Below are 15,144 nucleotides of genomic sequence, written 5' to 3'. Positions count from 1 at the left end.
CAAGTCAGCACCATTCCTGTAGCACAGGACAGTATAGTGACTGATAACAAGAGAGTACTCTGTTGTGTGTATTTTGCAAAGGGTGCTTCTATAGCTGTAGTTGCAACTTCTGCTGCAAAGTCACTTAAGAGTACAGGATTTGGTCATATACAAATTCAGACTGCTTGACTTAACTTACAGATAAATGTTTGTGCTTTAAACAGATTTTCACTTGCAAAAACAGAACGTCTGTCTCTGTTCCCCCTGTGGAACAGATGGGGGCACAGGGAGAGAAGATGAAGAAGCCCTATTTATTGCAGGAGCAGAATGCTACTCAGAGTTTTGGATATAAGCCTGTTTTATTTTGTTATATAGTCCAGGGGTGGCCAACTCCCAAGAGACTGCAATCTACTCAGAGAGTTTAAAACTTGGCAGTTCAGGTTGAGCTTTTAGGGAGGAGGAAAGCCCCATTTTTTAGGGGTTCAGGTCAAAGTTGTTGAGCTTCTTTGGGGGGGAGCCAGTGATCTACCAGAGACGTCCAGTGATCTACCCGTTGGACATGCCTGTACACTATCAAAATGCTTCTGAATGGTTCAAATTATAAATCAAATATCCTGTGATAACTATTCAAACATGTTTTTAAGTTTTTTCTAATGGAAACAGTACTAATGCGAATAATACATGGTTTCAGTAGAACCTTGAATAATATACCTCACCCATCAGACTGGATTGCCCTAGCCACTGTGGAAGTGAGATCTATGTCATAATGTGTGTATCTGAAGAAGTGTGCATGTACACAAAAGCTCATACCAATAACAAACTTAGTTGGTCTCTAAGGTGATACTGGAGGGAATTTTATTTTGTTTTGACCACGGCAGACCAACACAGCTACCTGTAACTAGAACTATGTCATAATGGTTGCATTTGTTTCATTACTTATCTGAAAATGCTGTAGTCTGCATATTGTTTTTCTATCAGACTAAACTTCAGAAACATCCCTTCAAGTGGCGTCGGTATAACTTGGGTCAGAGGAGATGGTTAACTTTATTATTTTAAAATGAAAATTAATACTAAATCTGAAGTACTTTATGACTGAAGCTTTAATTTCATGGTAAAATGAATTTCAAAATGTTTTTTATATACCCACAAGCATTAGACAATATGCCATAGCTGTTTCACAAAAAGAGCATCATTGTGGAAATTCTCTTCTGAGCACATTGCACTGCAATTTTGTACCTGTAGGCCCACATCCATATGAAGATTTGTCAGTTTTTGCATGTGAAAAAGACATTGGTCCTGTCACTTTGATACATGTTTCTGGAAGGAGGAGAAAGGCTCTGTAGTGTGCAGCTACAAAGGGATGTGTTCTTGGACTCAGGTTAAACCCACACAAAATGAAATATAGGCCCTAAAGCAACTTTCCAAGGTTGCATTGCCAGTTTCAGGATATGTGAGACTGAAACATTCCCCCCACAAAAAATCAAAATACTGTGAAGTTTAGGTCTGCAATGCCAAAGTGCATTTAAGGAATTTATACTAATTTGATGTAGTAGATTTTTATCTATGCAGCTTTGCAACAGAATGGATCCTGATAGGCAGCCTACAATACTTTCAATCCCCTGCACTTGTTGAGTCCCCCCAAATGCAGGAGAAATTTAGCATGCTACCTAGAATGTATCATTGAATCCTCTGTGCGGATGTGAAAGATGTTCCTTAGCTAACAAGTCAATGGAAAGAAACAGTGAAAGCAGTCTATACCACTAGCCCATCAAGCTCAGTAGTGTCTACAGCGAGTAGAAGTGACTCTCAAGGGCTTTAGGCAGGTGCCTTTCCAACTCTATCTGGAGACGTCAGGGAGTAAAGATGGGGCCATCTGCAGACAAAGCATGTTCTCTATCACTGAGTTGTTTTCCAGGGCATCACTGAAAGGATTCACTTGAAGATAAAAATTTTGGATGTCAATCCTCTACAACATGGATAAGATAATATTTGCAGATAAGTACTGAAAATATCCTATAAATATAACAGCTTGCAACAGAGAAACTGAGAACTTATTTTAAAAAATTTATTAAAGCTTGTTTTCATGATAAAATCATGTCTGACAATCATCTTGGGCAGACTTTCTATAAATATGTGCAAGTGTCAAGTAGTTACATACCACTACATCAAGATATCCTTGCTTTCAGTGGCATTTTTTATTTTCAGCTATGTACAGTAAAGCACAGAAGCAAAGAATATAATAGGAATGTATTAATACAGCTTGCCTCTCAAGATCAGTGTTTGTTATAATTATGTTTTCCCTTGCTACCATACAATTATTTTGCCACCATTCTCACGCAACATTTAGAATATTGCACTACATTTAATTTATTATACAATCATCATAGCAGAGTATTGATACCAAACTTTTCATGCCCGTTTCATTAACTGATAAACTATAAGGTATTATTTTGAAAAAACCTAATGCCTATATTATTTTTGCAGCTGTTTTCTCAAATGAGCAAGTGTTTCAAGGCAGTACCTGGACTCAAGCGAAAAACTAATGGAGAATTATTCCAAACCACCTCAGTTGGTAAGCAACCCAGAAAATAAATTGAGAGATAAAATTCATTAAACACAATGTTGAACTCTTTTGGAGGGGTTTATTTTTTGGAAGTATCTAGTATAAGTTATGAAGCAAATTTTTTAAAAGAGCAGAACTGTACCCTTTTTTACTAGTATGGATTGTATTCTAATTTAATATTCGGCTCAGTTATGTTTTTTTAAATGCAAAAGGTTATTCTTAAGGCCAAAAAGATGTGAAGAGGTTGTTATCACTCCTATACAAACTGAAAAGCAGATTCAACATAATAGGATAGCTGATTGCTTGTCTGTCAAAATAAGAGGCTTTAGGTGTGCTAGCTTTGCCAGTTTCTACAGGTGTTTGTATATATAGCACAGGGCCTAAAATAATGATATGGAAAACAAAGCCTTATGACACATAAATGTCAACCCCCCTCCAAATATATTTCTTAGCAGACCAGCTGAGGCTTTTAAAAAAGAAATTTTAAAAAGGTCCCCAATTTCTGTTGGGCCCAGGAACCAGTAAGGAAACTCACATGCTATATTAAAAAGCTGGGTATCTAACTAGCATTTTTCTGTTCACGATGGCATTACAACCAGTGGAAGTAAATTATTTTTGCATTTCATTTACCCTTTAAACATTAACACACAAAAGTCATACATTTTGTGGAAAAATCAATGCTTAGGTAAACAGAAAAAGCTACAACTCAACTTAAAAATAGGTCTTTATGCATTATAATATTACAGTGATATGTTCTATAAGGCTTCCACCTATTTTTACATTAACATATCTTTTGCTGGTACATTTCCAAGAAATTGCTATACAATATTGGTACAGCTTATGATCAGGTGAAATTGAATGTTTGTGGTCTTTAAGGAAGGAGAGAGGGGGAGATGAGCACCTACTGATAATTATTTGAGCTTTGAACTAGACATGTTTTAGAATTCTCTCCCAGCTTACAATTTTGCTAAACCCATAAAGGAAAAAGGTATTCAAGTGTCAATTAAGCTTCAAAAATCTGTGACTGAAAAAAATTATGGAAAGTAAGCATCATGATATGTAGTAACACCTTTACTAAATAACTGAAAATAAAGCCTGTGTTGGCTATGATGCATGATTGGCAAAAAAACAAAACACCCCTGCTCTGAAATAAATCAAAGAGCCAAATAATGAGACACAATCAAAATCTTCCGAACCTGGTCCCCATGGCTGTAAATTTCAGCATGCAGTTAAAAATCAAAACATTAAACTTAATAATGGAACGGAACAAAAAATAAAACAACTGTATTAGCATGAAACTTTAGAAAAAGTTCAAATAAATTAATCTTCCAGTATAAACTTCCAAAATGTTCTTTAAACACAAATTGGACCAGCTATGTCAACAAAAAACAAGAAAGGGGAACTGTACTTGTAAAGAAAACTCTAACTATACTCTTACAGAGATTTAAAAAAACACCTGTGGAAAAGCAGCTTGTATACATTTTACCAGTGTTTAATTACATTTTAATGTATCTGGTGTGGTTTTGATTAAGTGCAAAGTATTTTCCCAGTTTATCATTCTCAAGGCCAAATGTGCAACATCATTCTACTAAGTCATCAGATCTTTCAAGCTCTCCTTCTTTTAGTAGTTGTTCGAGTACTGGCTCCATTACTAGAGCACTTTCAACTTCATTATCCATTTCTTCGTCTTCATATTTATCCTCTTTTCTGGATTCCAGGTCTAAAGCTTCTATATCTTCAATGCCTGCTCTGTAGTGAATCATAAGGAGTGTTAGGGCTTGCAGTCGTTCACCTGATTTAGCCAATGCAGTAGACAATAGCATTTTTTTCCTTGTATCTGTTGTTTCTTTCTTTTCTCTTATTAAAGAATTGTTATTTTCCAGTTCCTGGTCTATTTCATACTGTAGTTTTTCCAACATAACCTCTAATTTTAGGATTCTTTCTTCTGTAGGCAAACCTCTATAAAGGTCTCGACCAATTTCTTTAACAGCAATGTAGACACTATCATCTAATCCACCTTCTTTTCTTGCTAACTTTATCCCTGTACTGGCTTGTTTGGAAGGGCTACTTGGACCACCAGTTTCTGTGTCGCTACCTTCATTATCGGAACCATGTGGCGTGTGCTTTGGCGAAGGTTCTACTACATCAGCCCCTGGCTCACTAACACGAACTTTAGGAACTTGACGAAGATTTAACAACCGGGAGCTAGTGTTGATGATATGTCTTGTTAAACCTGTTGTTCTGTTTGCAGTTTTCAATTCTGTATCGGCACGAGATGCTGGTACGCTTAGAGAATCAGGGCTATCAAATTTAAAAGTGCGAAGGTCTCGTTCAAGCCGTCTTGTGGCTCCTAAACAAAATGGGCTTTCCGTTAGACATTTTTCTTGACATTTTTTGTGACAAACGTATGCACAAACAACACACTGTGATGCTGCTTTAGTCCAAACTTTTTTTTTGCAGTAATCACACCAAGTTGGATTCTGAAACTGGGTGTCCTGAAAATTATGCTTGTTTTCAGTGTAGATAATCTGTCCAAAATAAGGGTCCTCTTTGGGAAGAATGGGAGCAGATTCATCTTCTGAAATATTTTCTTTTTCTTTTTCCAGGAGAAAACTGGAGTCTTCTGGTTCACCCTCTTTTAAATATTTAAAATGTATAGTAATATCACCGTAACAAAAATTTTCATTGAAACCTTTGTGAGAAATCAAATTACGCAATGCAGTTCTAGTTACTGAAGCTTTAGGTGAAGGAGGATTTAATCTAAATTGTCTAATGAATTCCATGGAGGATGTAGCTATACAATCTAAAGCTATTTCTTCAAGTTTTATGCTTTCATATCCTAAACAGAGAAGCCCACCTAATTTGAAAGGATCCCTACACCAAACAGCCACATTTAGGTACTTGTGCTCTTTTTCTACTTCAAATATGTAGGAAGAGGTCTTTGTCCTTGTCCATTTACCTAATCGTTTGCGATAAGGAATTTCTGGTGTTTCCCATGAACTATGGTTTTCTGTAGCTGATCTAGAACTTTGTGAAGATTCTGAAGGTTCTTTTACAGTTTCTAATTTGTTTGTAACTGCTTTGTTTGTAACTGCTTTGGGACTCTGTAATGATTCTGAAGCGTCCTTCATTAATTCTAGTTTGTTTGCAGCTGGTTTGTTTGTAACTGCTTTAACATTCAGTGTGGAATCGGAAGGCTCCTTAACTACTTCTGGTTTATTTACAACTAATTTGGATCCTGTAGGTTCTTCTTCTATATCAGTATTTTTTGTTAGCTTTACTGAATTTTTATCTCCATTACTTGCAGGAAGTGGCTGCTTCTCTGGTTTCTCAGCAGATAAGTCACCAGTTTCTAGTGTATTTTGAACTTCATTAGGAAGTGGTGTGATTTTAAACTGTGGCCTGGGTGGGACAGGAGGTTTACTTGTCTGTTTGTTTGTTTGGTGGGTTGCATCTATATTTTCAGAATTTTTTTGTACCACTTGTTTGGCTGCCTCTCTGAAAAGTGCCTTTCCAGTTGCCTGAGGACTTCCAAAATGTCCCTTGCGGCTTGGTAGCGGTGATACAGTTCCAGGTGGTTTTGCTGTAGATGACACTGTGGTATGCTTGGGACTGGTTGAAGAATCATCTCCGGGTTCATATGACTTTAATTCATTTGCCAAATCCTCAAATTGTAAATCTAGTTCTTTGTTTTCTAGATCTGCTGATGTCTCCTCATCTGGAAACACTGAGTTTACAAATGGTGCAAGACTATCTTGCGGTACTGAATTCTGTTGGTTATAGCCAACAGGCCTCTCATAATGTACGATGACTCTGTCACCAGCCTGTCTGATGAGCTTTAGCACTTGTATTGTTGATGTAATTTTCACTCCTGTCAAAAAAGAGAAAAAAATCCAAGAATCAACAGTAATGAAAAAAAAAAATATATAGCTGACTTTATAAAACATTCATGCCCTGTTTCAATGAGGACAATTTTCATACCAAACACCAGATTCTGCTGACTGGGAACTGTGTGCACAGAAAGGGCCCGACACATGGAGATCTTGGCAGCACTTTGACCGGAATATCTTGTTTCCATGATGAACAAGACAATCAGATTTGACAGCATACATGTGAAATGGAACTCTGGCCCCTCCTAGTGGTAGGGTGATAGGCACCTGAATTCAGCTCCTTATTGATCCTAAAGGGAATTGGTACCATCAAACATGGCAGTGTGAAACACTTGGTTCAGTAGCTAACCATGTAAACCATTCCCGATTCAAGGAAGAAGACACAAGCTATTAACACAAACCAGAGCCATGGAGAATATTTTCACTATTGTCACTCCAACTGATGATGAAGAAATAAATTTGAACTTACAAAGATAGAAGTAAGTTGCTAATATACCAGAATACCACATATAGAAAAATGTTCAGGAATCTGTTTTGTGAACTCCAAATTACTGGATATTGTTGCACAAGAACCCAAAATACTTCCTCAATTTCAGAATGGTTGGTGCCTAATGCGATATGGGCCAAATTATTTATATTTTTTCAGGTCTCTAGGTAATAATTTATCAATAATTATTGTTGCATCAGCCCATAGTGCCTGCAAAAACCATGACCCATGTTTAGGTACAGCTGGAATCTACACACAGGCAATAGCCAGGGAAGTGAAACTGCGAAGCAACAGCTGCTGGGAAAAACCACCCTGTAGTTCTGCCAGGTAAGAAACACTGTGATACCATCTAGAAGATTTTAACAAAAGGTGGTTTCAGATGAGAACCCCATTCACATTTAAAATATTGAAGAGGATGATGTGCTATACCTCTAATGTACCTTCCAACCTTCTAGAATGGTGCTGGGGGGCTGCAGTAAAAGCTGCCTTCCCTGCCCCCCGCCACACGGTGAAGTCTAGGTTCAAGGTCACCCTTTGCCAAATGCACATTTGAATCTGCATTTTCCACACATACTCTAGCAGCTGCATCACACTGGTACACTACATACCAGGAACAGTGTCAGTGCCTTTTGGTTTTGATCTGCAGGCACTGGGGTAGGTAAATTTATCTTTCCAACATAGCAATTCCACGAGTCCATCAAGGAGGGATTGGGACTGAAATTAGTGGACCCTCAGATTCCAAAGTTCTATTGGGAGTGATGTGGCAGGGCAGAAGGAAGGGAGCAGCGCCCCCCCCCCCCGTCCTTGCCTCTGGTTCTTCCACCTTTTTTATTATCCCTCCCCTACTGTTTTTGAATGGTGGGGGCAGGCAAGAAATGTCATGTCCAGGACTGTCATAGTTTCTTCCATACTTCAGTTGTGAGCTGGAGAATGGGAGGGCTTCTTCTGGCACATTTTCCTTGCCCCCCCCTTATGTCTCTACTGACCAGGGGTGCCAACTTGAATAAAATATTGGGAGTGCCCACGTAAGCTCCACCCCACATAATCAATCACATGATGCAGTGAACAAAACACCATTTGAATGGCAAAGCCCCCTTGGCCCCTCTAGGAGCTGGCTCCTATACTACTTGACATCTGCAAGGCAAGGGTGCTGGAGTTTCATAATGGTTAGGAGACAGCTCACAAGATCAATCTCACTCACCCAAGAGTGGGCCTCTCTCTTTTTCTCTACCCTGGAAAGAGATTCTCCAAATATCCTCTAGGATCCCATCTCAGGGATCATGGGATTGAAGTGTAAATAAACTTTTTAAAAAATTGTATTCATGAAAAAGAAAAACACAATTGCACGTAAACATAGAAATGTCTAATGAGTGGAGACAACATGTCTGTCTTTGAGTAGGAAGAATTTAAATGTGTTTATATTGATTTTCAGATGCTTTCAGTGCAATTATGGAAGTCAGGTGTTAAGGAAGCTTTAAATCTAAATAATGCATTACAGCAAGTACTTTCAGAGCAAGTGCAACCTAACTGTTAACAGCAAGAGGCACAAAAACATAGTTTTGGTTTAGAACAAACTGTAGGTGTAACCTAGACCCACAGAACTGAAAAAGGTTTTACTGTGTCTGTTTCAGTGAAGCTTCTGACACCAATTGACTAACTTGGTATATAGTGTTATGAAATGTGTTACATTTTGCAAGGGTAGGTAAAACTAACAGCTTAGGGTTGACAGGATTGGAACCTCATACACAGGAAGGCTTGGAACTGGGAAGAGGTTTTACGATGTCAAAACAAAACAAAAAAACTGAGGGAAGGAAAGCCAAGAAGAAGAGTTTGGATTTGATATCCTGCTTTATCACTACCCTAAGGAGTCTCAAAGCGGCTAACAATCTCCTTTTCCCTTCCTCCCCCACAACAAACACTCTGTGGGGTGAGTGAGGTTGAGAGAGAGAAGAGTGACTAGCCCAAGGTCACCCAGCAACTGCATGTGGGACGCGAACCCGGTTCACCAGATTACGAGTCCACCACTCTCAACCACTACAGCACACTGGCTCTAGGAGGGTGAAGCAACATGACAAAGTATGGATTGAAATGAGCCCAAAGAAAACGTAGTGAGAGTAGGGCTTGAGGAAAAGGACAGTTACAACTGGAAAAGAAAGCAAGAAGAGGTTATAAATAAATCTCAGGTCACTTAAGTACGGGACAGGAGTGAACAACAACCACAATATGCTATGTGTGGAAGAAGGGACTAGTACAGTATTAGGGAAGCTGGTCCAGAGAGGATAGCTAAAGATGGATCTGACATACAGTTTTATCCAAGTTGTTTTACTACTTACCTCCAATAGCTATAAGCCTATCCCCTCTCTGAAGATCAGCAACTGCTGCAGCTGAGTTCGGTGTGATAGTTTCAATGACAACATGCCCTGTTTCACCTTCCTTAACTTGTATTTGGCGCAGAGTGAGTCCAACACTTGGTGAATTTCCTTTTAGTAGTTCTGCCTGGGAAGAAAGAAATTGTAAAATGAAATCACATTTAATCTGGTATCTAATAAAGATTTAATGCATAAGGTTACTATGTTTTCTCTAGACAAATCTGTCTTACAAAATGTGGTACGTTTAAAACAGGGATGATCAATAATGAACTATAATACAGTTTTTTGTTTTAAGTTGCACCCTATTACCTGAATAGTGTACAGAATTTCATTTTCTATCCATGTTTGCAAAAATGAATGTTTTTTATCAAATAAAGTTGAATAGGAACATGTTACATGAACTATAGCATACTCCAACTCAGCAGAACACTATGTGATCCATGACTTTAATCAAGCCAATTAACAGAAAAAGAAAACCAAATTAAGATCAGCTCTACAGATATCATATGCTGTATTCAAAACCATGTGGCAAACAATTTGCTTCTTCCAGTACAAGTAGTGCTCAGGGTCTCAAGCAGAAGTTAATCTGAAATGCTGCAAATCAACATATTTTGCATTCGAAAATCTTATTTTACTAAAGATGAAGTGATTTGAAATCATAGAGCACTTATTGCTGTAGGGGATAAATTAGGCTCAAACTATTTCCCATTTCCTTTTTTCAAAAAACATCATATAGGCATCGGGGAAATACATCTGTCTCCCTTCTCAGAGGAACAGTAAGTTTTTTCCAGGTACAGTCTGAAGCAAACAAAAAGCCTGCAAAACCAGGGGCAGAAAAACTTATACATTTATGGTGGACACTGACAGGTGGGAACACCCAGGTTAACTCATTTAAGTGAAATCACTTAGAAGTGTACCTGCACATTTTGCTTCATAATTACTTTTCTAGGGCTACTTTTTTTAAAAAAAATAAAAGCTCAGTGTCTGGGGATGCCAATGAAGGCATTTGTGGGTATGATGGCACCTGGCAGCCCCCAACAGACATCTAAAACTGATTTATTAACAATATGAAACACATACCAATAAAATCGCAACAGCAGCTGCAAAATGAGGCTCCCTCAGCAGAGGTTATAGAAGTCATAGAGCTGGAAGGGAACCCGAGAAATCATCTAGTCCAACACCCTGCAATGAGGAATCCTGCCCACAGCTGTCCTTGGGTGGGCCTGAACCACTAACCTTCTGGTTAAAAGCCAGATGCACTGATCCATTCAGCCACCTGGCACCACCACCCCTCCCCAAAGGCTTGGGCAAAAAGGTACATATTTTTTCCTGCTGACAAAACAAAAAAACATGCTGGAGTGTGATACACCTCAGAGGGGAGTTCATTCAACAGGTGCGGAGCCCCCACAAGGAAAAACCTTTCATGGGCCCCTACACCATGGACCTCATTAAGTGCAGTTATTACCCAGATTCCTCTAAGCAAGGGTTACAACTCTTTACTGTGGTTGTGTGGCTGCAATGGTGGCTTTTGCAGAGATCTTGGGAGAGTTATGTGAGATCTTGCTGGAAGCTGCCATTGCATGACCCTAGCAAGCAGAGCTTTGGCAGGGGTGGAAGGGTGGGGGACACCTCAGGCAACACAAGGGGACAGGCCGTCCCTGGCATATGTTTTGCATGTAGAGGGGTCAATCCCTGCCATCTAGTAAAGGAAAGCAATTAGTAGAGCTAGAAAAGTTAACTGCCTGAGAAGTTGGAGAGCCACTGACAGTTTGAGTAATACAGGGCTAGATGGACCAACGTCTGACAACTTCATATGTACAAATGCTCATATTTTCCCAACTTAGAAAACATTCTCTACTGTTAGAATATGTGATTTATATAAAAGGGGGCTTTTCTGGGCATACTTGTAATAGCTTATGTTTACCTTCGAATTGCAAAGCAGTAATTTTTCAGAACACTCAGAAATAACCAGTTTCTGTGACATGCAAGACGCAATCTCTTTAGCAATTAGCATGAATTGCCCAGGTATTCCAAGCAATGACAATTATGGAAGCAGCAGATACAAACAACTACAACAGGGCAACTAGCATTTAGGAGGACAGTGTCTGCATCATGTAAAAAGGAAGCCATTGGTTTTACATGCAATTCTGTTCCTCTTCTAAAGAAAGCAATTTAGAAAAAGATGCTAGTGTAACTCATGCTGAATGGTTATTACTCATTGACTTTTAGTTCTTGCTAAATGCAGTTGTGATGTTCTCTCAGTCCTGAAAAAATGGAAAACAATTGATTTTTCATATTTCAATTCTGACAGCCACTGATAGAAAAGATTCCTCTAATATAGCACTTGAGCATGGATCAGTTATTGCAAAATGTTGTACAATCTCACATTGACTGACTCATAAAGTCAATTTTCAAATATTGCAAGAAGAGCTTGGGGGGGGGGGAGAGAATCAAGAGGGTTTGGGGGCCAGAAATGAGTCCCAATCTCTCCACACCATCAGCACTGCTTTTAGAAATCGCAGTTGACTTGGCAGAATAGCTGTGATTAAAATGTCTATTCTTCCAAATTTTTCATATTTTTTCCAGGTTTTGCCCATCCATATTTCCTCCTCTTTTCTTAAAAAAATGGCAATGACAGCTAATTCTATTTCTATGAATAGAAATTCTAATTCTATTCATCTAGTGGGAAAATATAGAATAAATTATAAAACATTATTTAGGCATAGATGTAAGGGAGGTCTCAGAATGCCCAATTTAGCAATTATGCAGCATTTCAAATTAAATCTCTGATCCCCTTGATTAGGGGACAATATGACATTCCATTGGTGCAGACCAATGCCCCTCCCTCTTCACCATCAGTAAGGGCATTTCATTTCCAAAAACTGTCCCAGGCTGAGTAGAGCAAGATTCAAAACTATTTCGCTTTTCAGTGCATAGCTCTAGCACAAGGTGCAAGCTAGCTCTTCTGTAAGCAGAATATACTTAACATAAAAAGAACATCTTAGGATTGCACCCCTTGTTTATGGTTTCCTAAGTACCAATAGTCTCTTCTGCTTTTCCATTTCTTTTTCCTGAGCTATAAAATGTTTCTACCTCTTTGTGTTTATTTCCCCCCAAGGACTATTGCTCAACATTACACTGTGCTGTATTTTTCACTTTTCAACAGCAGCTGACTAAACCAAATTTCAGTGCATCTCAGGGAAGCAGAATGACCCCAACAGTGCCATGTGCTGTGTGTCAGGAGTGCTTTCATCTGCTTCCCTGTAACTGCTTTTGTTTGAAAAACCATCTAGGATTTTTTTACCCCAATATTATAATTCTTAAGCTGAAACTAAGATAATGACATAGGTAATTTGGGGGGAGGGGGATGTTTTACTATCCCAAGTGAAATTCTAATATGCATCTGGATAGTAAAATGTTCCAAAACAACAGCAATGTGTTTTCTATCAGAAGAAGGGCACTTATCTGCTTCCTTGGGTTGATTTTTGTTTTAAAAACTGTGTGGTACATTTGTTACTCCAATATACTAACAGTGGCTGAGACAGAAAAAGCACCTCAGTGGCAGAAATCAATAGATTTCACAGGTTTTTGTTGTTGTTGACAGAAATAAAACTGAAAGGTTGAAATTTGGGAGCACCCTGGGTAGGTGACAACTGTGCAGATGATGATATATCAAGAGGGACTACTTAGGTGTAAAGAAAAGTATCGGTGGGGTAAATTTTAACCACAATTGGGGGAAAGAAGGTTTTTAAATAAACTAATTGTTTGACTGGCAATTTTATACTATAATTATCATTTTATTTAAATTTTATTGTGAACTGCTTTGAGCACAATGTATTTGTGAAACATATCAGTATTATTTGCACAGTATATCATGACTATTATTCCTCTGCATGCAGCAATTTGACATTTCATCTCTATATATGCAGCTGAAAACTGTCTGTGCTTTTAATACTTTAAAAAAAAATGATCTTTTCTGTGAGCCTTTCAAAGAGTAGAATGTTCAGGAAATTCTGCAAGTCCTAGAGACAGAAAGAGTGCTACATTTTTGCCCTTTTTGTTCCTATTTGCAAACAAAGGGATCTATGTTACCTTATCATTTTAAGATCACTCAGTTCTGTCAATTACCATAATACATCAATAAGGCAGTTTTATTTCCTACTGAGGAAATTTGTTAGCTTTCAAATGTCAGCAGAAAATCATGAAGAGTAAACCTCTGTTTTCATCACTGAACTCTGGTGGCTCATATCCTTTGACCTATATACTTTAATATCCTCTAAACACGAGTGTGGTAAAATAATTAAAAGTGAAAAGATTCTACAGTATGATGGCATTTAAATGATTTGATAGCTTGGAAAAGTAAAGATGGAATTATGTTTCTATGCCATTAAATCAACCAATATTGTTTTGAGTTTTATTGTACAAAAATAGGTTTAATTTATGGATTTGTTTAAATGCCACTTTCCCTTCAAGGATGATTAAATGCTTTAGCACAGAAGTAAAAATAAGGAAACAGCAATGTAAAGAAAACAAACATTTTTGGACAATCATATGCCCTAACACCTACCACTTGACGGGGGCAGAGAACAGACCCAACACTGGCCTGATTTGCACAATAACAGTAAACAATGGTTTAATAAAGCACAAGTTGTCCCACAGAAGTTCAAACAAACTATGGCTTGTTTCTCCAAAGTTTGATATGTTTCTCTTTTGCCTTGTGCCTTTCTGGTTTGGTAAGCACATGATATGGGGTGGCTGAACAAACCATGGCTAAGGAGGTGTGGCAGGTCTACAGGTTAACACAAAGTCATAGTTAAACAAAGGTTCACAAGTCAACAATAAGCTTCTGATCATGTTTTTTGACATTAAAAAATCTCACTAGTGTACAGAGTTCACACATAATAAATAATTTCTTAGCATATGTGAACCAGACCACATCAGTGTACTTCAAAAACCCTTTGGTAGGAAGAAATATGACTGGAAATGTCACTCTCAATAGTATTAGTTTGTAACACAGTTGGCCAGATTCAACTAAATAGCTGCGCTAGCAGAAGCCAACACAAGATGTCTGGCTGGTACAACAAAGCTTTCCCTTGACTCCTTCCCCTGTGTGCCCCATCAGCTATAGGGGGTCAGGAGAGTCCCCAGAACTGCATGTGGCAGGAGGACAGGAGAGATCATTCTATCATGTAAGTCATGCTAAGGTGATAGCTATGCCAGCACAATAATTCTTGTGCTGGCATAACTAACTCTTCTTAGTACTATTTTGAATTCCACCCAGGGTATTTTTCTTTAATGCTTTCAGTAGGTTATCTCTTGTGCCTTTCCCCTCTTCCTCCCCATAATTCATATTTGGGCTTAAGCCTTTATTAAATTTTGAACATTCTCTCCTAAAAGATCATACACTCCCTTTGCCAGGTATATGGAAGATGGCCAATGTAAAGCCAAGTTTTAAATACACCCACAGAAGATCCAGAAAACTCAGATCTGTCAACCTAGTTTCTGTCTCAGAAATGCAAACTGGAAGAAAGCACCTATTAACAATTAAACATTCAGAAAGCATCAGTTTAGCATGTTTAAAAGGGAAGTCATTACTCAGTAGCTTTCTGGAGTATCACCAAATATGAAGATAAGGACAACCTGGTGAAATGAATTCCAAACCTTTTAGAAAGGAATCCCCTATCAAAGGCTTCTAAAAAATATGGTTATCATGCAGTAAGAAGGAAGGTCCTCTTATATAGACTGGCAACGAGCTAGAAGGAAACAAGCAAAAGAAAGAATAAATGGCCATATATATATATATATATATATATATATATATATATATATATATATATGCTTTCGTAGATTTTCACG

The 15,144-nt window shown here is 38.2% G+C and overlaps 1 protein-coding gene across 1 annotated transcript in view; it reads right to left on the bottom strand.

Moving 5' to 3' along the window:
* Positions 1-4,013: 4,013 nt before the first annotated feature.
* The window catches only part of PDZD8 (PDZ domain containing 8), a 35,978-nt gene continuing 24,847 nt past the window's right edge, over positions 4,014-15,144 (bottom strand). Inside the window, exons 4-5 of the mRNA XM_081863645.1 lie at positions 9,253-9,415; positions 4,014-6,413 (exon numbers count right to left, since the gene is read on the bottom strand). Coding sequence (XP_081719771.1) covers positions 4,123-6,413; positions 9,253-9,415 — 2,454 coding nt within the window. The 3' untranslated portion in view covers positions 4,014-4,122. The remainder of the gene's footprint in view (positions 6,414-9,252; positions 9,416-15,144) is intronic.

The sequence above is a fragment of the Podarcis erhardii genome, assembly GCF_964252035.2.
Source record: "Podarcis erhardii genome assembly, chromosome: 5".
In the NCBI taxonomy this organism is placed as follows: Eukaryota; Metazoa; Chordata; class Lepidosauria; order Squamata; family Lacertidae; genus Podarcis; species Podarcis erhardii.
The sequence above is the reverse complement of the archived record's forward strand: the minus strand, read 5'-3'. Positions and strand labels throughout refer to the sequence as shown.